The sequence below is a fragment of the Excalfactoria chinensis genome, chromosome 13 (assembly GCF_039878825.1).
Source record: "Excalfactoria chinensis isolate bCotChi1 chromosome 13, bCotChi1.hap2, whole genome shotgun sequence".
Taxonomy (NCBI): Eukaryota; Metazoa; Chordata; class Aves; order Galliformes; family Phasianidae; genus Excalfactoria; species Excalfactoria chinensis.
In genome coordinates, this window is record NC_092837.1 from 13519949 (window position 1) to 13540946 (window position 20998).

General features: G+C 41.5%; 1 protein-coding gene across 1 annotated transcript in view; it reads left to right on the plus strand.

Moving 5' to 3' along the window:
- Positions 1-10653, plus strand: part of CLINT1 (clathrin interactor 1) — a 41243-nt gene extending 30590 nt beyond the window's left edge. Inside the window, exons 7-12 of the mRNA XM_072348541.1 lie at positions 1101-1344; positions 1805-1877; positions 4728-4805; positions 7155-7450; positions 8192-8393; positions 8880-10653. Coding sequence (XP_072204642.1) covers positions 1101-1344; positions 1805-1877; positions 4728-4805; positions 7155-7450; positions 8192-8393; positions 8880-9241 — 1255 coding nt within the window. The 3' untranslated portion in view covers positions 9242-10653. The remainder of the gene's footprint in view (positions 1-1100; positions 1345-1804; positions 1878-4727; positions 4806-7154; positions 7451-8191; positions 8394-8879) is intronic.
- Positions 10654-20998: the final 10345 nt, after the last annotated feature.

Sequence of the window (20998 nt, forward strand, 5' to 3'; positions counted from 1 at the left end):
AAAGAAAAAAAGTACACTGAGCATTTGCACTCAGTAATGATAATGAATTGAGCCATCATCCCTAGTGGTGTGTAGGTAGTATGTGTAGTGGAAATGAAACGCATGCAATGTGTTCCAAAAAGCCTGTTATTGTTAACAGAGAACAAAGGCTACCCTCCAGAGTATATTTCAGTTACTGTCATATTCCTACTGCCAAAGGGATGTCATTTCTTAAATTTTACAGTTTTACTATTCTAATGCATTATTAAAATATAAAACCTTTCCACTTTTAAATAACTTGCTAAGGGAATTACTATTTCAAAATACTTTTCACTATATTTAAGCTTTTTCTACAGTAATTTTCAGTGTTATGTACAAATCTTGCTTTGATGATAACAGGCAACATGCCTATTAGTGGAGGTGAAATTAGTTTGCTTGTGAAAGGCTTAAAATGTAAGAGCAGAAAATCTAAGAATAAAAGAGTATTGCACAGTGACATCTAAAAAGTGTTCACTCAATGCTGATGCTTTTATTCTTTTACTCTTTGAGAATAGATGTGTTTTCCTGTGGCAAATGAATGGTATCACTGCGCTGTATACTTCTCTAAAAAAGTTTTTCCACAAACATCCTGAGGAAAATAAAAGCCTGTTTGTCTAGAGAGGGAAATGAATTGAAATAGGAATGGTGCTTTTGAAATCTGAAAGTTAGTACTTGTATCTTGTTCACTGTTTGCTGGCTCTTGGTGTAAGGGACGAGCAAAGTTGCCGGCTAAATTTTTTGTTGCTGACTTGTTATGTGAAGTGTGGAGGAGTTCCCACCAGAAGGTGATTAACTGCACTGGATTTAAGCACTGATTTCCTATTAATCTCTGTATTGCACTTGCAGTTAACAGGTTAACATGCTTCTCTTCATCTCTTGTGTACAATAGGTGTGATGCTGTACTTATGATGTGTTACTTAGGGCTAAATACTATCTTTCTCAAATGTAGGAAGTAGCAGTATTTCATTATGAACCATTGCTACAAGGAACTGCAGTATTCAAAACTGTTGTGGCCTAAGCCAGATGTCTGCTTAAACTGGGGAGTCCATCATGAATGATATTTATCAATTTTATTCTTCCAGTGACAGTGATGAGGAAAAATCAAGAAGAAGTAAATCTCCCAAAGCTGAATTTAAAAATGAAGAGGAGACGGTGACAACCAAACATATTCATATTACGCAGGCTACAGAAATTATCACCAGCAGACACAAACGTTCAGCAAATCCTTCAAAAACCATTGACTTAGGAGCAGCAGCGCATTATACAGGTGATAAAGCAAGCCCAGAACAGAATGCTGCATCTCATGCTGGGCAGCCTGCAGCAAAGGTGAGACAATAGAAGAGCACAGTAGAATATGAATTTGGAAAACTTTCTCTAAAGTTTGATGCAATTTCTACTTTAGGGAAAGAGTTTTTATTATATGGCATTCAGGGGAACTGTTCTATTAAAAATGAGTATGAGTGATTTTTCAGAGGCAGTGAAACTGGCTGTTCAGTATTTGGTCTGAAATGTGGCTAGATCACAGCAGTTGTCTTCAAAGACAAACCTGCCATTTCTAGAAAGCTCTCATCTTAAATGACTTCAAGTTGTTTTCTTCGTTTTGGTGATTTTGGTTGGTTTTGGTATAGACAGACAGCTAAACCATATTTCACACATAACAAATTAAACAGCTTTTAGGCTCTTCTGTAAGTTACTGATAGGCAATATAACACTTTAAATGTTATGATGCATCTGTCCAGTTCTGCTTTAAAAGTGACACAAAGGATTACTTGTATTTCTTCTTCAGGCTTCTGGCAGCAAATCATCTAATGACCTGGTTGATCTGTTGTTTGATGGAGCAAGCCAGCCAGTCGCAACAGGTTAGTGCGATTGTTTAATCATCTTAATGCATATTCTGAAGAACCAATTCTGAGGATAAACTTGTTGGATGTTCCAGAGATAGAGAGAAGTAGATAAACTGAGAAATTAAAACTCAAACTTTGAGCTGCCTAGAATCTTTTGCAGGAAGGTATTGTTTGTGTGGGGTTAATAAAAGTAGCACAGAGACAACCCACCAGATCAGTCAACCCCAACCCTGTGTTTACAGAGTTTTTGTTGGTTTTTTGTTCCAAAAATGGCAGTCCAGTGTCTGGAGCCCCATGTGTGGCAATTTGATGCATTCACACATGTGAAGACTACTTCTGTTCAGTTCTATCTTGAATTGTGTCACTTCTGGGTACACTCTAGTGGGAACCCATGTGATATGTCACACTAGGTATTATTATGTCTGAGCAAAGGCAGTATTACGAGCACCCTACGCAACTCAATTCCTTTCATCACTAGGATACCAAAATGATACCTCTGTAGGAATTTAATAGAATATATATCAAAATTCTGTAGGAGAGGAGGGAAACTGTCATGGGCAATCTACATCTTAGCATCAGGAATGACTTATTTTGCATTATTCTCTTTAGTTAGTTAACTTCATATGCATAGGTGTTCATGTACAAAGCTTTTACCACAGCTCTGGAATTTTAATATCCTGGATTCCAACCGCTACGCCTAATCAATACTTGAAGCTTCAGTACTTGGTTATTATAGCCTGTGTCCTCTTGACTGGAAAAAGATTGAAGCCTTTTTGCTTTTACTTTTTAGTTTTTATGCCTTTATTTGTGTGTATTCTTAATTATATACACATCTATGTTAAGAATTAAAATGTTCAGGGCAATTTGAGCTTTCCTATATTTCAAATAGACATAAAGTGCTTTTATTTTACAGTGTATTTGAATCCTTCATCAGTTTGGTTCTTCACTGCAGCAAACCCTTCTTCCACCCCTCCCCTCTCCTCTCTCTATTGTTTTTGTTATTTTCTCCAAAGCAGCATTTAGAAATAGTATTGAGAAGAAGTGTATTACCAGCTGGACCTGGAAAGGCAGATGGAAAAGGTTCATTTGTAATGACAGATCTCGCATGGGAATCTTTAAGGATAGCTCATGTTGAGAAGATTAGCACTGTCCTTCGTGAGCAGGTCACTTGTTATGACCACTGCTCCTTGCAGCACAGGGTGTGGGAACATTCCCAGTGTTAAGCAAGAGACAGAGAAAGGATCACGTGTGAGAACTTGTTTTTCTGTTTTAGGATGTAATCTGGAAGAATTTTGAGTATCATATCATTACTCATTCTGCTTATAAACCTTCAAACCATTCGTCTGTGTCCCTCTTAGAGAGTTCAGAATGTGGTGAGGAAGAAGGAATTGAGGATGTGCATTGCAGTAGACAGAGTAAACATCAAAACACTTCTGAGTATAGAATGCTTATTATGTCACTTCCGAGTTTGTGGTGAAGGATTTTTTATCTTAGTGAAATCTTTTCCCTTTTGAAATGGTAGTAAAATGGTTTTAATAGTGCTGTATTTCTTAAAAATCAGAGACCATCCTTGCAGTACCTTCTGTGGTTCTCATGTTTTCTACCATATGTTACACACCCTGCAAGAAAAGATATTTCCCCTTGAAGAACAGTTGCTTTCTTAGCAATGTCTACAGTGAAGTAACATTAAAAAGAAATACAAGTACGCATGTATTAGAAAGTGAATTGTTCCTTTTATTACTGCTAGCCATTTATTAAAAAGGAGATGGTTCTAGTTTAATTAACCCAGTTGAGAGCAGCAGATGGGGCAGAATGTCTTGCAGCGATAAGACAATTCAGAAATGGCACCAGATGTTGGAAGCTGTCCCTGGTGGTGTTAGAGTGCAGCACAGATGTTCCAGTCCCACCTGGCTAGTTTCTAAGCACTGCAGGCTAAGCAGCTGTGATGTAACCTATATAATGTACGCATAACACTAAAAGCAACATAATTGAACTGCTGCAGCTCCTTCTAAGGGCGGGACTGTTTAGAGGTGAAATCTTTGAGGACAAACAAAAAAGGTCAGTCTCTTAGCTTTCTCAGGTCAGTGGAATGGCTAACAGTAGCAAGGGTAAGTGACAGATTTGTTTTAAACTGTTTCTGGTTAATTTAAAGGGAAAAAAAAAAAGCTTTCTTTGATATCAAAACAGAAGGTTTAAGAATAAAGTCTCTTCTATACCTTGCCTGTATTCTTTTTTTTCAGTGAAAAATTGTTACTATGGCACATTCAGAAGTTAATAATTTAAATGTCTACTTGGAAATCTTGATGTTCATGCTGCAGAAAGGGAGCAAACAAAAAAAGCAAGAAAAACCACACAAATGCAAACCCCTGTCCTTGGAATTTCAATTCAAGATTGCTACAAAATCATTCATGCTTAAAGTAACACAAAAACTAAGTACAAGATATTTAATTTTTCATAGTAAGCATAATAAATTAACTTCTTTATAGTGAGAATATCTGGCTTTTATATAAAATAAAATAAAATCTAGTTTTAATTTCACAAGCTGCTAAGCTGGCAACACCCCTCACTTGCTGAATACTTTCTGATGTTTTTATTCTGTCTAAATTTATTTTGTAGTAGTAGTAAAAGATTGGACCCTAAGAAAACAACTGCAAAATCTGCATTGCAGTTAGAAATAATCGAGTTTGCTGTTGCTCAGGCTTGTTTAAATATAGTATGGTGATGAAAAGGGAAAACACTTATGTAGCACAATCAATAAATTCATCTTGCCAAATGCAGAATGGCTTTTCATAAATTCTGCATGCAATTATTGCAATGGATCTTTGCACGATCCTGTAACAGCACTTGTCTCCCTTCTGTTTCTAGATGCATCAACTGACCCGTTTGGAGGATTTGCTGATTTTAGTTCAGCTGCTGCTTCAGCAAGTTTCCCATCATCACAAGGTAGGATTAATTTACAGATTGAAATGCTGTTAAAGTGGAGAAAGAGTGCAAGAGATGCCATGTGGCATCTCTCATTCAAAGTCATTTCCATTTCAAGGCAAATGTTGTTTATTGAGCTGGACCACAAGTGTTGGTATCGTGGAAGGGAGAGATCCATTGTCTAGCACAGCTCTTGTCTCGTGGACCTGAAACTTCTATAAACTTTATTTCAGGGAAATGTTGGTTCCAAATATATTCCTTTTCATTTTAAAACATATGCTTGAAACTTAGAATTTAACTCCAAATCTAATTTTGAAACCAACTGAAAGTGATTTAGTAAAACCCGAAACAAACAAGTGCTATCCAGGCAGAGCAATGCTGCAAATGAGCACAGAGGGAAAGAAAGGACTTGCTGTTTTTTGTCAAGTTAACTTGGGCAGCAGTGATGCTTGTAGCTGAGTAAGGATGTAGGAGTAAGTCCAGAACATGGAGTGATCGGCCGATCTACCTATGATAAAGGAAAGATCTGCTCTAATTTTTTCAGCAAGCTTTCTCAATCAAAACGAAGCTGTGTTGCAAACACAAAGATCTCCTACTATGCAAATAATTTGTGTGTTAATACAGCCTAAATTGATACAATCCTTTATCTGCATTAACGTGATTAATCTATTCCAATCACCATTATGCAAGGGACAAGGAGTCCTGTAAAATGATTAATCATTCCTGAACAGCGTAAGCCCCTCTAGAAATCCTTTCCTTCTTGATTAATCATCTTTGAAGCCCGACCGAGGGGGCAAAACCTTATCCATTTTACCCCCGTTTCCATTATTGGAGCTCAGTGCACAGGTCTGAACAGAGATAAGTAAATGCTGAGTGTGCTTCTTCTATCAAGAATATTTAAAGTAGGTTTTAATTTTTAATATGTAATACTAATTGAAATATTCTAATATAGCCCCTGTTTGTGAGGGAGATCAAAGCAAATGTTCTAAGAAGGCCCTGAGCTAATGAACATCAGTGCATGAAATGGACTAATGTTGTTGGCAGTGCTTGGATTTTGTGAACAGATTTACATTCCTAATATTCTTTAATTTGTTGGTAAATATAAAAATAATTGAAGGCTGAGAGTGTATGTTGATAATCAATTGCATTCCATGTAAATGTCCGTGCTGTTAGATTTCTAACAGTAGAATACAGTTAAAGAAAATTGCTGTACATGTCTATTACTGAACTGGACATCTTGTAGTTTGGAAGCTGAAACTGTCACTAGATTCATCAGCCCCAGCTTTTATGTGTCTGAATCTTCATTAGCTCGTCTGAAGAAATTCAAAGGATGATTTAACTGTTCATTAGAACTTGGTTCACTTCACGTGGCAGTGACATTGCTTGTCTTTTTTGCTCAAATACCACAACTGTATCAGTGATATAATCAAAAAGCTGACCTGTACGATGGCCCAAACATGGAGCAAGATTCATGATGTAGTAATGAAAGCAGCTTAAATGGCATTGTGATTCTGAAATAGATACCCTTGCAGTTGTGTATAAACAGCTTGTAAGGCATTTTACAGCTCTTTGTCTTGCTGCTAATTGCTGTGTTTTGATTTAAATGCTTCTTGTCTGCAAAAACCCTGCTATATTGAAATGAAGCAAACTTTTAGTGATGACCTGTGAGTTCAGCAAAACTTCTGCTGAAGGATATATTAAGATCCAAGAATGAATTTCTGGTTCATGCCAAGGGAACTCTGGAAAAGTTGGTATGTTTTACATGAGCACCTCATGGGATAGGAAGAAATCATTCCTTATCACCTTAAATAATTAGTCTCTAGTAACCTGTTTATAAAGGGTTTTTTGTATATATTCCTCTCAGCATTTCTTATACAAAGGGTGACTGATTGTATACATGTGAATTTTGAAGTAGCTGGTTTTGTGTTCTATTGTGACAGAGTTTCTTTCAAGTGGCTCAATCCTGGCAACAAGTTCTCTCAGCAAAAGAGCTGAGCTAAAAAATCAAGTTCTAGGTGTTGTTTTTACTAGTGACTCCAATCTACCCCTGAGTTATCTTTGTATTTCAGCTAAAGATAGTCTGTCCCTGTTTGTCTTGTATCCACAGGTGACATGTTATCAAACATCCCTCTTTCTGTGCATGGATGTTTCTTATTTTCTTTACTACCTTGTTAAAATTGTTGGAATATTCATGAGAGAGAATGATGTCCAGATGGAGGTTCTACCTGCAGATGTTAATCTGGACGGACACAGATCAGCTCTCATTTGTTTCAGTTCATGGAATATGGCAGTTGTTTAGTGCCATCCTTTAAGCCTTCTTTCTACCTTTCCTCCTTCAGTCTTTCACTTGCACTGTTCCCTTCCCCTCAGGTACAACAACAAGTGGAAATGGAGACTTTGGAGACTGGAGTGCCTTCAACCAAGCTTCTCCTTGTCCCAGTGCTTCATCTGGTGAGCTCTTCAGCAGCTCAGCACAGCAGCCAGCTATAGAGCTCTTCAGTGTCTCACAGCCGGCTTCTGGACAGCCTCCAGCTGCTTCAAATTCTACAGATCTTTTTGATTTAATGGGACCCTCTCAGACAACCATGACCTCTTCACAAAGTATGAATTTCTCTATGATGAGCTCCAATGCTGTGGGCATCGGTTTACCCATGTCGAGGTCACAGGTATGCTGCCTTTTGTACAGTTTCTAAATGAGATTTCTCAGTCTTTTGCCTCTCCTTAATCACAATGTTGAAACTGGATCCATTCCGCTCTTGAAATCCGTACCTAGTCACTCAGATATTGTGACCAGCATTGCAGCAGAATATTTTGTCAGAAAATGACAGTGTCCTGAAAATAAAAGGTGCTGGAAGTCCTTGAAAGGCCTCTTTTTATAAGCCAGTCTTCCCTTAGATGATCTCCATTGTACTATGAAGTGTTGCTGCTTTGTTGGGGAAGAAGAGGTTGATGACATTTTAAACTTAAAGCCATCATCCACTGGATGTTACGGGTTTCCATCCTCAGGTATGTGGAGGTGACAACTAGTCTGTTTTCCCAGAACCCAGAGCTGCCTGCTTATGTGCAGAGTCACTGATTGTTATTTTTTTATATATATATATATTTTTTGGAAACCGTAACAGCTCAGTTTGATATTGTGAGTTAAAAACCAGTATGTCTGAGTTCAAAACTCGACTATAGATGTTCACTGTAATACTGCATAGAGTTACCTGATCTTGATACTATTTTAACCTATTCTAATGACAGAACAGCAAACAGCAGCACTGCTTTGAAAGAGCTGAGGTTCATAGAATAATCTCACTGGCTTTTTCTTGTGTTCTGTAGAAATATAAACACTTGCTGTTTAGTCCTGAAGCCTATTAGTTATTTGTTGGCATACACTGGAAACAATATGTTTTTTTTCCTAGCCCCTGCAGAGCGTGAACACTATGATGCCGAAGCCTAATTCTCTTTATAATGCAAGCACGGAGGTGCAGAAGAGTGCAAGCAAAACTCTACCTGCAACTTGGTCAGATCCTAGTGTAAATATCAGTTTGGACAATTTAGTACCTGGGATGCAGCCTTCCAAACCCCAGCAGCCATCACTTAATACCATGATGCAGCAACAAAGTGAGTTATTGTTGATGCTCTGTCTTGCTTTCACGTTTTCTCTGGGTGTTTAGTAAACTGTCCTTGAGGTGAAGTATTTTGCCAATTACTATTTTCCTATGGTTAGCCATAATTGTCTTCTTAAACTTCTGTAATGCTTCTGACACAGGTGGTATTAGCTGAACAGAAATTGACAAGTAACCGCATATCTTTAAAGTAAATTTTGCACTGTTGCCGTATCATGATTTCAGGCTTCCTGAACTGCTTGAACTTCTCTAAAATGCACAGAGCAGCATTTTATAGCAGTGCATGCTACTTAAAACTTATTTATGAGTGTTTTCTGAGTCACCACATAGAGAATGTGGAAATGAGTGTAGTAACTACGTTTTGGCTATTGTATCTTTGTTGACAATGCACCACATCTTTGTTTTCACAGAAGTTACTTAAAATACATAAGCACCTTCAAACGGATTCTGATTATTTTTGCATCCTTTCCTCTTTTTGCAGATATGCAACAACCTATGAATGTCATGACTCAAAACTTTGCAGCCGTGAACCTCAATCCTCAACCTAACATGATGCCCGTTCGACCCCAGACAAGCCCACTGATGGGAGGCTCCATTCCTGTGGGGATGGGAATGCCCAGTGTGATGCCAGGTACGATGGGGATGACCTCCATGGGACCCATGCCCATGTTGAACCAGGGAACGATGGGAATGAACATGAACATGGGAGTGCCAGCTACAGGAATGGGTTTGACGGGCACAATAGGAATGGGAATAACCAACATCTCTATGACCTCTATGACTCCTGGGACTGTACAACCCAAGCAAGATGCCTTTGCAAATTTTGCCAATTTTAGCAAATAAAGATTGTAAAAATAAATAAAATAAAAATAAATGGGTAGGCTGAATGAAGGATTTTTAGCTGTACAAATATAGCTGGGAAGGGATGGAAAACACCGATCAATACATCTTTCTTTTTTTTTTTCTTCTTTATCAGTTCAAGTATCTACATAAAGAACCAAAAGCTATTTTCTAAATGTTGAAATGACTAGTGTTCAAATTCTGGAGAGATGAAAGGTTCTTCTAAGGAATGTATTAAATGATTTTGCAAAATGATTTGTATTGAGACCATCAAAGCCTTTCCTAGGTAGAAGAACCAATTTTAACCATGGGACTTGATGGAAGACTGGAATGGGGGCTGAGTAAAAATGATTGAATCTAATTTTATACTTTTCTTTTTCTTGAAGAGCTTGACTTTCTTTTCCCCCCTTCCCCTGATCACTTTGTCATAATTGGATCATTCCTTTTACTACCACTCTAAGTCCACAATTGAAGTCACTCAAGTACAATAATCAGTTTTTTATAAGAATATATATTTTTGTCCAAAAAAAATGGCCTACATATGTGATTATGGCTAATTCAAAGGGACCTGGAATGTATATATACTTTTGCTAATGTTCCAGCCGCACTGCTGTATTACTCAAATTTTTATTGTAAAAACCGTCTCTCAGCAATTTGGTGATCACACGATTTTTGGGGCATTACGTGCCACTATCGTTATAACTGATATCCATTGCAAGCCTGGGAGAAGATTTGACTGAGACTGCTGGAAGGTTTCCTTTTATATAACTCCAGAAGATGCACTTTCTGCAGTTCTTTTACAGTGGAAGTTAGCATCGTTTATACTACCAGTATCCCGATGGAGCCGCTGGTTTACAGTGTCAGCAGCAGTCAAAAGGCAAAAATGTTAATTTTTTTTGCATCATTACAACAAATAACGAATTATATGAATTATACCGTTAAGTAAATCTATAACCCTACCTAATCCAACAGCATTTGATCTTAGCTTTCCTATAAATCACATCTAGTGATTCTTTTGTGTAAATATGGCATTAGCAACTGTGGAAGCCAATAGAAGAATAAAATATATATATTAATAAAGGAAACCTGTAGCAGTCAAAGATTTTACTGACTTACTGAAAACAAAAGAATGAATTATGGGTTGGGGTGGTTTTTTTTTCCTTCTGTAATTCTGCATCTAAGTTCACATAAATCATGATTCTAGAATGTGGAATATAAAGATATCGTTATATTCACAAGCTGGGAATATTGGTAAGAATAAGCACTATACTATAGGTATGAAATTTATTTCCTCCCTTTTCTTACGTTGAATTTCTTTTTTATTATTAAGTTGATAAAACTTTGTTTCCATTGTATTCATAATGTTCTGTTATACATAACATTAAAATGTTCATTAAAATCAATGTTGGGCTGCTTTTCTTTTCATTCCATTTGACATTTATGAGAGCATTTGGGAAAAAAAAAAATAATTTTAATTTGGGCAAAGTAATTTTTATAAATAATTTAAAATTGTTTAATGACTTCTTATCTGAAGCCTTTCCTATCTGGCTCTACTGTTAGGAATTAAAAATGAAGCAGGCAAGATATCCTGACCCGCTCCAGCCTTGCTAATGCTCCATCTACAACATTTCTAATTAGGCAGAAATTCATGTACTTCAGCTAAGTGGTAATGAAAAGTGATTCATTTGCTGAATAAGAGATGAGAGTGAGTGTAATTAGCTGACTGCGGTTTTTAATCTTTCAACAATTCAATGTGTTTAAATTAGTTTCAAAGAATAGGAGCTTTCAAGTGTTGTTACATCAAAGTAATCAAGGCAGGCTTTAACGGCTGAGTAGGAGAGAGCGCTCTGGTTCCTGTTCTGAAACCTTTAAACTTCTTTGGAAGAACTGTCCTCAAAACCTCATGATGACAGATGGGAAGATTCAAACAGGTTCAATATATGCAAAACTGTGGTGGGAAGAAAGCTGGTTTGGAGGTAGATGGGGGGCAAGGAAAAACTAAGCCTGTAGTTGGTGATGGCTGTCTACAGAAGGCTTTCTGGTGACTTGGGTAAACCTGTTCATTACACCGTCCTCTTCAGGTAAGTTTAGCTGGTTAAATAGTTGCCCTTGAGTTTAAAGATCATGTTGTTGTTTACATTGCTCAGATCTCTTTGAGGAACTGGCGATTTAGCTTCTAATCGAGTGATGAATTATAACTAAGCATTTCTCAAGGATTAAAGTCACTCTGGTGGAAAAGGCTCGGTCAGTCCAGAGTGGATCTTGGGGTTTGTCAAAGATACCGTAAATCAGTGCTATGTGGGCTTATGGACCAGCTGCAGCACTGAACTGATTCACTGCCCAAACCATACATCATTCTTTGTGTGGGTTGATGTTCTAATTGTGAACAGGGCTGTATGGAGTGTGAGAAGTTCCTTCATCGGTCGCTGGTTTCTGCAGGTAGATAAACCAAAATAAACATCAGAAAAGAAAATGTGGTACGATCTTAATAACGATCTTATTATTAACACAGGTCATAGGAGTCCCACTGCAACTTCTGCCTGCCGTGATGAGTGCCTTTTTCATGGAGTTTCATCCCATTCTCTCCTTTACTTAAAGGACATAGAGTATAGGTAATTGTGCTTAGCAGAATATGGCTTACATCCATAGTGTTGGAATATTAAATGGATTATGAGTGTTAGGCAGAAAATATTGAGTATGTTTAAGATGGGTGTCATAAAAGATCAATATTTCAGGTATGAGGGAAAATAGCATATTAAGAATTGAAAACAAATTGTCTTTTCAGGTATGAAACACAAATGAGTTGCTGTGTGAATGGTGACGGTTTGAGCATTCATCAGCTCCTCCCCACTATGATTAATCTAAGTCACGCTCTTATGTTCAACTCATTAAAGCCAGGTCCAGCTATAGCTGCAAACTGTCCAGAAGCCTAGCGTGTATGCAGCATGCAGCTAACATGGTGTGCTGCCATATTAGCATGGGTTTAGCTTTGCTGTGCTGGCCATTGGCCATATCTGACATCCTTGCTCTTCCCCCAGACCAGTCACAAATCATGTGTTTGAAGGACAAACTGCAGGCAGTCTTGAAAGTCCTGTGGCTGCTGGCAGTGTAGCTGCGTGGCCTTTGCACGCCAAGCTGAAAAGCAGCTTGAAACCTATGGCTGGAGAGTTTGGAGCCTACACAAGGAGGGGACAGACCGTATTCTGTAGTAAGAGGTGAGTTTTAGAAGCTACAGAGTGCAGAGGTGGTAAACATAGAAAAGTTGTAGTCAAAATCAGTGAAAAGTTGTTGAATTGGGAGCCATTTCCCTGTGCTTGTTTTTTGAATCCTTCCTTAAAAAACAAACCTTGATTCATGCAAAGGAGCAGTAAAGCGCAGCTCAGGTTCAGGGATAACTGGAGCATCCACTGTGTTCTACAAAAGGAATTATATTCCAAACAGCTAAACAAGGGTATTTACAGCAGCATCTGTTGCAGCTCTATCTGTCAGCTGAGAACAGTCTGACACTGCTTAAGGGAGGTGGGGGAGGGATTTATCAATGCAGTGTTTACATAATGCAGGCAGGCATTGTATACTCAAGGTGATGCCAACTCTAACAGGGTAACAAATATCTAAAGACACTTTTATTCTCCGAGGCCTTTGCTCCAGGAGTCACTCTACAAAATTGCCTCTGTGTTCCTCTGCGCGTGGCTGTAAACACTTTCATAGCATGTGACATTTTATAGTATCTTCGCTTGGTTCCAATTAAAGCTTTTCCTGGAGATGTAATTTTTCTCCCCCCACCTTCCAGGTATTCAAAGCCAAAGCACTTGGATTTGGAGCTGACCTCAACGTTGTAGATGGCTCTGTGGGGGAGCTCCTGGGCTGCTGGGGAAGAGGATGGCTTTTGTTATAGCTACACTTGTAAGACGTGCCGTATGGAAGCTGCTCATAGAGCTTCAGGGAAAGAAAGGCAAAACACGAGTTGTAAAGACAACACGGTGAGCTCAGCAAGTACTGTGATACAAAACAGGGGCCTGTGGAATTTGTAGCTGAGTCTATGTGGCTTGGGCTGGTTATGACTTTACCTAGCGGGGATGCTACAGAAGTTTGGTTTTCATCAGGTCCAACAGCCTTTAAAAGCTGAATTGTCTTATTTTCTTTTTTGCTGTGGTTCTTAAGTCCACCAGTCAGACACACAAGGATAAGCAGGGAAAAGAAATCTGCCGAGTGTGGCAAATGAAGCAGGGAGCAAAACTCAGTGTATCCCTGTATGTCTGCAGCTGGGATTTCTTTACATGGCATCACCCAGCTCTGTGTGCCTTCAGTGCTCTGTGTGTACAGTGCAGCTCAGCCCTGCCTTTCAAAACTGTTTTCACTCTTCTCAGATTTACAGGTTGTTTTTTTTTCCTTTTTAAATCGTGTGCCATACGGTGCTGGTTCAGTAATTAACTGGTTCTTTAATAGAGCTACAATTACTTTGTTTCATGGGAAGGAAAAGAATGCATTCCAAGACAGAGCTACTTTCGACATCTGGGAACCTCCTAACAGCTGGCTATCTAATGAATATGCATCTGCTTAAGAGGCTGTAGTCCATTAATAAACCAATAGATATAAAACAGAAACAATCTTTGTCAGCTTCAGATGAGATTGGATGCAATGTGCTGTGAAGTGTCACTGTCACGCTGAATCGAGCTGGGGAGGTTAACAGTCACTGTATGGCACTGCGTCCTGCTGCAAGGGGGGAGGGCTGCAACCTCAGTGCTTTGTTGCTGCTTTCTGCTGCCTTTTGCATCCTCCTTTCTCCTGGTAGCAGTTGATTCTGAGGCAATGCTGACCTTTGATAGACAAGTCCAGCTAGCATTCGGTTTCACAGAGGAGGATGTGGGTGGTTTTTTCCTACCCAATTGATTCGGTATGTGAGGAAATCCATGCGTGTGAAGAAATGGCTGGGGAGAAAGTGCAGGGATGTGATAAAAATACACCTATTTGAGAACCGGGTATTGTAAGGGGGACTGAGGACAGCCCAGGAGCTGTGTTGTACAACGGGATTGCAGTAGGTGAAATAGACACTCCTGCAAACAATGACAGTGACCCTGTTTGACTGTGTGGATGTCCAAGCTCTTAGGGATTTTATCTGTACTTGTTCCAAGATGTGCAGCATCGTGTGTTGTCCCAACCTGTAGCAGCATTTCTTACTTTGGATTCATCATTTCCTGTGGCGTTTCCTCCCATAAAAATGTGGATTTAGCATTATTTTAAGCATCCAAATCCTTCATTCATAGGTGTCTAATCCAGCCCAGGCTGCTCAGATACCTTTTTTCCAATGGATGATCACGCAGAGCAGCAGCAGCCACCAAGTTTGGGCTGGTTTTGCCCAGGTTGTGTAGCAGGATATAAAGGCAATAATTCTCCATGCATCCACATCCCATCTTCCACTTCTCATCTGCACCACCCGTCCTGCTGCACGTGGGCAGGGAGTTTGGCAGCTGATGGATGCTCCTTTGGAGGTCACTGAGAACTAGTGCTAGATTGACAGCATCTCTAGGCAGGTTAGTCTAGTCCAGGGTTCGGTTCTGTTGGTTTTTCTTCTTTCCCACAGATGAAAGAGTTCTTTCCCAAACACCTTGTCCAAATGTACTCCTTGCTCCAGCAAAGAAGCGAATCCAACCAGCAAAGCTCTGGCTCTCCTGAGGATTGGGCCCCTCATCCATTAGGAGTACAGCAGGTGGGTCACTGATTAGCGGCACACCTTCCCTCCCCCAGCAGCTCTGCCTTTCACCCCAGAATTAGCAGCAATAGGATGTTATGGTTTTATCTTCCCGAGATGCACAAAAGAGCAAACCGTAACGGAGGGCCGTCCTTTTAAATACTTTTACTTTTCAAGGTCATTGCGAAGCTTTTATCAATCAGAAAGCTAAATTCCTACCAAAAAGCATCCATAATGAACCAAGCATATCTCAAACCTTATCCCTTCAGCTGCATGCAAATTACCTAGGAAGGTGCACTGCCCAAGTTCAGCATCCCCGTGAACACTTAGTAAGTAAGTGCAGAAGCTGCTGTTGTGGGGTTGCCATCTATCAATTCCTTGTCTTCTTTTTTTTCCCCCTTCTCTGTAATTGATTTATTAATTGTAGCATCTGAATGATCTATTTAAAATAAATAAACCATTTACGCCATTTCAAAGGTATTTTGTGATATTCAGCTGATATTAAAATAGCACCAGCCTTATGTGCTTTTTCAGCAAGTGACCTAATTAGTTAATAAAGTAATTGAATATTAAAAAGGATGTTGCAAGTGATTAAAATTTAAGAGCCTTCAGAACATTATTAAAGCTATAAATCATACATCACTGTTTTAATTTGCATAGCTACAGAATTACTAATGGTCCCACATGCATAAGCTACTTGGCAATTAGTCTTTTAACAAACTGTTGGTAATACTGAAATTACCCAAATCTTTTCCCCCATTTCTGACTTGCAAACAAACCCAGGGTGAGGGAATGTTAAGGGTTAAGTTCCTAAAGGACAGGAAACTGGGTTCCTTCACAGGTCTCTCTGCAGCAGCCTCTGTTCACCTTGTTGTTGTCTCTCACCCTTCTGGGTGGAGGACCAGAAGGTCCTGGAGGTGAGGAGGAGGATGAGGGGGGAGCAGGCAGTGCTATATGGACAGAAAGATGCTCACTGAATCAGTCTCTGATTTCCCACCTTTTCCTTTGATACAGGCCAGGCCATCTTTTCATTCTATGATTCTGGGAGCTGAGTCTCAGCCCCTCACAGAAGATAAGGGTTCCTTCCCATGCACATTCCCTGCAGACACACGGCTGGTGTGAGCTGATATCATGGTGTAAGGCACAGCTCCTCTTCCTCTGCTGAAAAGCAGACCTCACAGAATAGCATTTCCCTGCAAAACAACGTCATTTCCACCAAGTCAGCAGAAGCCTTGATGTAGTCTAAGCTATTGAAGTGCACTGTCTGCTCCATTACCAGCAGAATTCCTTTTTGGTGTTGCAAAACTTTTGCAGGAGGTGCCTTTGAAGCTGTTATTTGAGGTCCGGGGTCTGCAGCCTCTTGCAGTATCTCCCTGTCAGCCCACAGCACTCCCTGAAAGCCCTTATCGTATATAGCAGCTCTTTGTTCATAAGTTTACGCTGCAAAATAGACACGAGGCTGAGGATGGCTCTCAGCAAGTGCTTCACATGTTTACTGTATCTCAAGAGGTTGGAGATGGTACAACCTGCTTTTTAAGGGTCTGTGTTTTTAATTAAGACAGCTCTGAAGTGGCTTCAGAGCATCCTGGCCCAAGGAGGAACAACAAGAACACAGCTGCTTCTAAAACTAATTACTACCTGCTATCTTACAGGTATAAAGCTGTCACTGCCTGATGGAGGTGGTTTAGCAAACAGGCAGACATCAGTGCAACATAAACACCAAGCTGGGGTGCAACAGGGTGCTGGAGAAGGCTGTGGTTTGTGCCCATTTGCACTATTTGGCTGAATTTAGAGTCTCTAATCTGCTCTTTCCGCCCATTGCAGTGCGATGTCCTGTTTGCCATCCTCCCTGCTGCTACATCAGTCCGATAGCATCAGATTTTCCACTCAAAGCCCCACATCCTTTTCCTGATCAGCCTGTCTGCACGCCTGTTTCACCGCCTGATGAGACAAACTCCTTGTGCTTGAGCTGGTTCCTTTCTTCAAGCCTCTGCTGCAGCTGTGTGTGACCACACCATGACAGCACCCACAGGCCCAAAGAATGGTGGGCTCTCAGTGTTCAGTGTTTTCTATGTCACTTCCACACGAACTGCCCAAAGATGTGGTGTGCTCTCCTTACCCACAGATATTCAAACCCCACGAGATGCTTACCTGAGTACCACACTGCAGGAACCTGCTTATAGTGCGGGGGGCTGGACTGGGGGAGCTCCAGAGCTCCCTTCCGACCGCTGTATTTTGCAATATAGGATTCCAGCCTGTAAATCAGCACAGAATCGATTGAATTGGAAGGGACCTTAAAGGATTGTGTTCCAACTCCTCTGCACTGAACACTGACACCCACAGCTCCATCAGTGCTCAGAGCCCCTCCAGCCTGACCTTGGCTGTCTGCAGTGATGGGGCACCACCACCTCCCTGAGCGTCCTGTGCCACTGCCTCACCACCCAATCTAAATCTCAGCGCTCAGTGCGATCGCAGCCCCCTCCTCATCCTCCCACCCCCCGGGATCGTGGCGGCCTCGGGATTCCCCTTCCCCTGCTGCCACCTCGCGGCTGCAGCGGGCGGGGAGCGGCGGGCAGCAACAGCGCCCTACAGCCATCAGTTCACAGCAAGAGCTCCGAGCTTCCACCGCAGATGGGGCCGCTGGAGGAGCTGCTCCTGCCCCAACCTTATACCCGCTGTCCTGCAATGGGGCAGAGCTGCACGGAGCAGGCAGCAGCAGGGCTTCAGCAGTGAGATGGGGCAGCAGGTGAGATGTGGTCCCAACCTCCAGCAGCCTCAGTATCACCAGAGAAGCCCCCACCTGCTCACAGGTTTCCAAAACAGAGACAAACTGACGTCAGAACTGGAGATAAATGCTCTATATAGAATACCTGGACAGCAGCTAAACTCAGGACTGGAATTTCTAACTGTGCCTTCCGACTCCAGCCATCATTTCCCTTAATCTGAGCGATGGTCTCATTGGATATAACGTCTGCACAACAAGTACTCTCAGATGCATCACCTGCAAGCAATTACACCCCACACCTCGCATGTCTGAGCCAGCTTACGGGATTGGTTTCCAATGCACACACAGCACCACGCTTCAGCAGGCCTTTTTACACTGGCAAAGCTACAGAGTTTAGGCTTTAATAGCGAAGAGCAATAGAACAATGTAAAAAGCTCCAGTTTTCTGTGGCAGCTCAGTACAACTGCTGCACTCAAACCAACTGCTGTGCCCGCAGGGAGGTATTGGAGCACCTGCTTCAGAACCTACGGGAACACCAAACAACTCGTGTCCTTTGCACTTGTCAATTACCCAGAGCTAAAAGAGCAAGAATCCACTGCCACTCTGACTGCAAGGACATCAGAGAGATATCAGACACGTGGCACAAAGGGCGCGCTCCCAGTGCAAAGATACACTGTAAAATGCAAATGAAAGTCAATGGGTACAGACCTCTGTGAATTTGCTGCCTGATCCTTCTCATTACATGCATCTCCCTCCTGCCACCCGTAGCTTTAAACTGCAGATTTTATAGTCCTTAAGCAGCCAACAGGTTGATTCCTTCTGAAAACACCTGAAAACACAACAGGTTTGTTATCACCTCTAGCAACTCGCACCCATACAGTCAGCACCTGTGATCCCAGCACACTGGGTAGCAGCACTTGCAGTTGGAACTTGTGGCTCCCACATCCACGTGCCTGTCCTAACCACTGTCATGAGCATACAGAGCACAGAAAGCAAGCTTTGAAGCCAACTGTTCCATGGATATTGTTTATTGCAGTGTAGTCTTATGCACTTTTAAATATAAACATTTATATCTGGAAAGCAGAATATTGCAAATTTGGTATTATTCAATATGTTCATAGCAGCATCGGCTTCCTAAGAAACAAAAAAGGAAGACAGAGAAGGAATTACAAACGAGTTACACCCTTATTTATCAGTTTGACCCCAAGATGGTGCTGCAGTGTGTGTGAAACAGACATTGAAGTCACCAATCTGACCTTAAAGACACAAGTAATTCCAGAACTGGAGTGCATCGTTACACCTGATGTCTGGCACACTTCCCATGGACCGAGACACAAGGCTAACAGTCGAGTGCCTGGAGAGGGCAGATGATCTATGTATCTGCATTACCTGACATGTTGTAGTTTTAATAGCAATACTTAGCACTTGTGTAGCGCTCGCTGCTCCCCTGGATAGCGGTGAGACAGGCAAGGACTGCTCTCAGCTGGATGACAGCAGTGGAGCATACAGGAAAGTGACATGCCAAGGCCATTCAGTGAGTGAGTGGCAGTAGTGAGGCTGGAATTTGTCAGCATCTGACTTCCAACCCCGTATGGGTCTGGTAGGTCGTGCTGCCCCTTTGTGTTCCGCTGGGGAAGCTTTAGGACTGACTAATTGGTTAGCAAGTCCCAGTCCATGCAGCTGTACTGGATGTATGCACCGTTTGGAAAGAGGTCAATACAACTGCTCCTCTCATAATGCCCATTTTAGTGCTAAAGAAACGGAGCGCTTCTCTCACTTTCTCATCTCGGGATGATCTGTCAGGCAGAAGGTACAATGACACAGCTGCACTCTGCTCTGAAGCAGCACAAATCAGAAGCCATCGCTAAAGGAGCAGGAGCAGCTTTCATTTCTTGCCTGAGAGAGAGAGCGCGGATCTTTAGAGAGGCAAAAAAGATGGATATGTTTTTACACAAACTGATCAAACTACTTTTCATTCTAAACAAATGCAAGACTGACTGAAAGTCTCAGGTGTACTAATTTTCTTCAGCTAAGTCATCCAAGTGTACACCGTGAAGGTAGCAGCTAATAAAACAGTCACCCAGGAACATCAGAAGCCATTTTCCTTCCCTGACAGGCCTTCACTTCTCCCAGCTAAGAGCAGGAGCACTTACAGTGACATCTGAAAGGACGTGTAAACATCATGAGACGAGCCAGCTCTGATATTCCCCCGCTGCCGCAGTCCTTCCTCCCGCACCCCCAGAAAGCTAACAAGGAGAACCAAACCTCCCGCCAGCCCTGCCTCAAAAGAGGAAATCTGCTCACTTGTTTCTTCTCCCACTGGGTTTCCTCTGCATATTTTTCCAGGCAGGATCAAACGTATCAGTTATAAGGGATGGAGCCTGGCAGAGACCCTTGGGGCACAGTTCAACGAATGGAGGCTGCACTACAGAATCGTCTCTGCACACTCACTGCTCTGTAAAGCACAAGGCAACACGGGACAGCAAACCTCGAGGAACCACCGTACAGACATTGCATTTCCATTTGTGCATCTTCATAATATCCTTCAGAGAAAAGGTTTTTGGTTTGTAATACCTTAACCACAACAACATGACCTTCAGTCTCTGTTATCAGTCAGAATCACCTAATTTCATACATCCTGTCATCCCTTCATTTCTAATTAGCATTTCTAGTAAGCATTAGCAAGGCAGTCTTACAACTGCTATAGTACAAGCTTCCAGTTTTTAAGCCAGTGCCAAGAGGTGAAAGCATGAACAGTTCCGGGCTGCAGAAGATGCACAGTCCAGCATTTCTGCTTTACGCTCCGTGATGCAGGCAGAAAACAGCTTGGTATCAACTCAGGGTACTTTGCAGTTATGCTTTGAGGCAGCCACAACTGTATTACTGTACAGCTTCTCAGCAAAGCGTGTGCCTGGTTGAAGGAATCACTGCAGCACTGCTACTGCTGCTGCCTTGCCATTGTATCCAGCCACGCTGCCTTCAGTTTAAGCCGCTGCTTACAATTCTGCTCTAATTAAAGACTGAAAGTTTAGCTGCAATTCTACATCTTCAGACACTTCATTTGCTAACCCACCTGCTTTCCTGTTTGCTTTCAAGACGGGATGAAATCACTCTTTGTACCCGTTTCGTTTCAGTCACTGGGCAACAGCAAGGGCACTGCGGGCAGCATGTTGGACACAACATCAAATCCAACAACGATCAGGCACCTTTTATACCTGCTGCCTTTTTTTCCTGAACACTTCTTCACCCGCTGCAATTCGTGGGCAATTCCAGCTGCTGAGACCTGCTACCAAACAGTGCCCAGGGAAAAGCTGCATCAGAAACAAGCAACCCAGTAGGTGAAGGG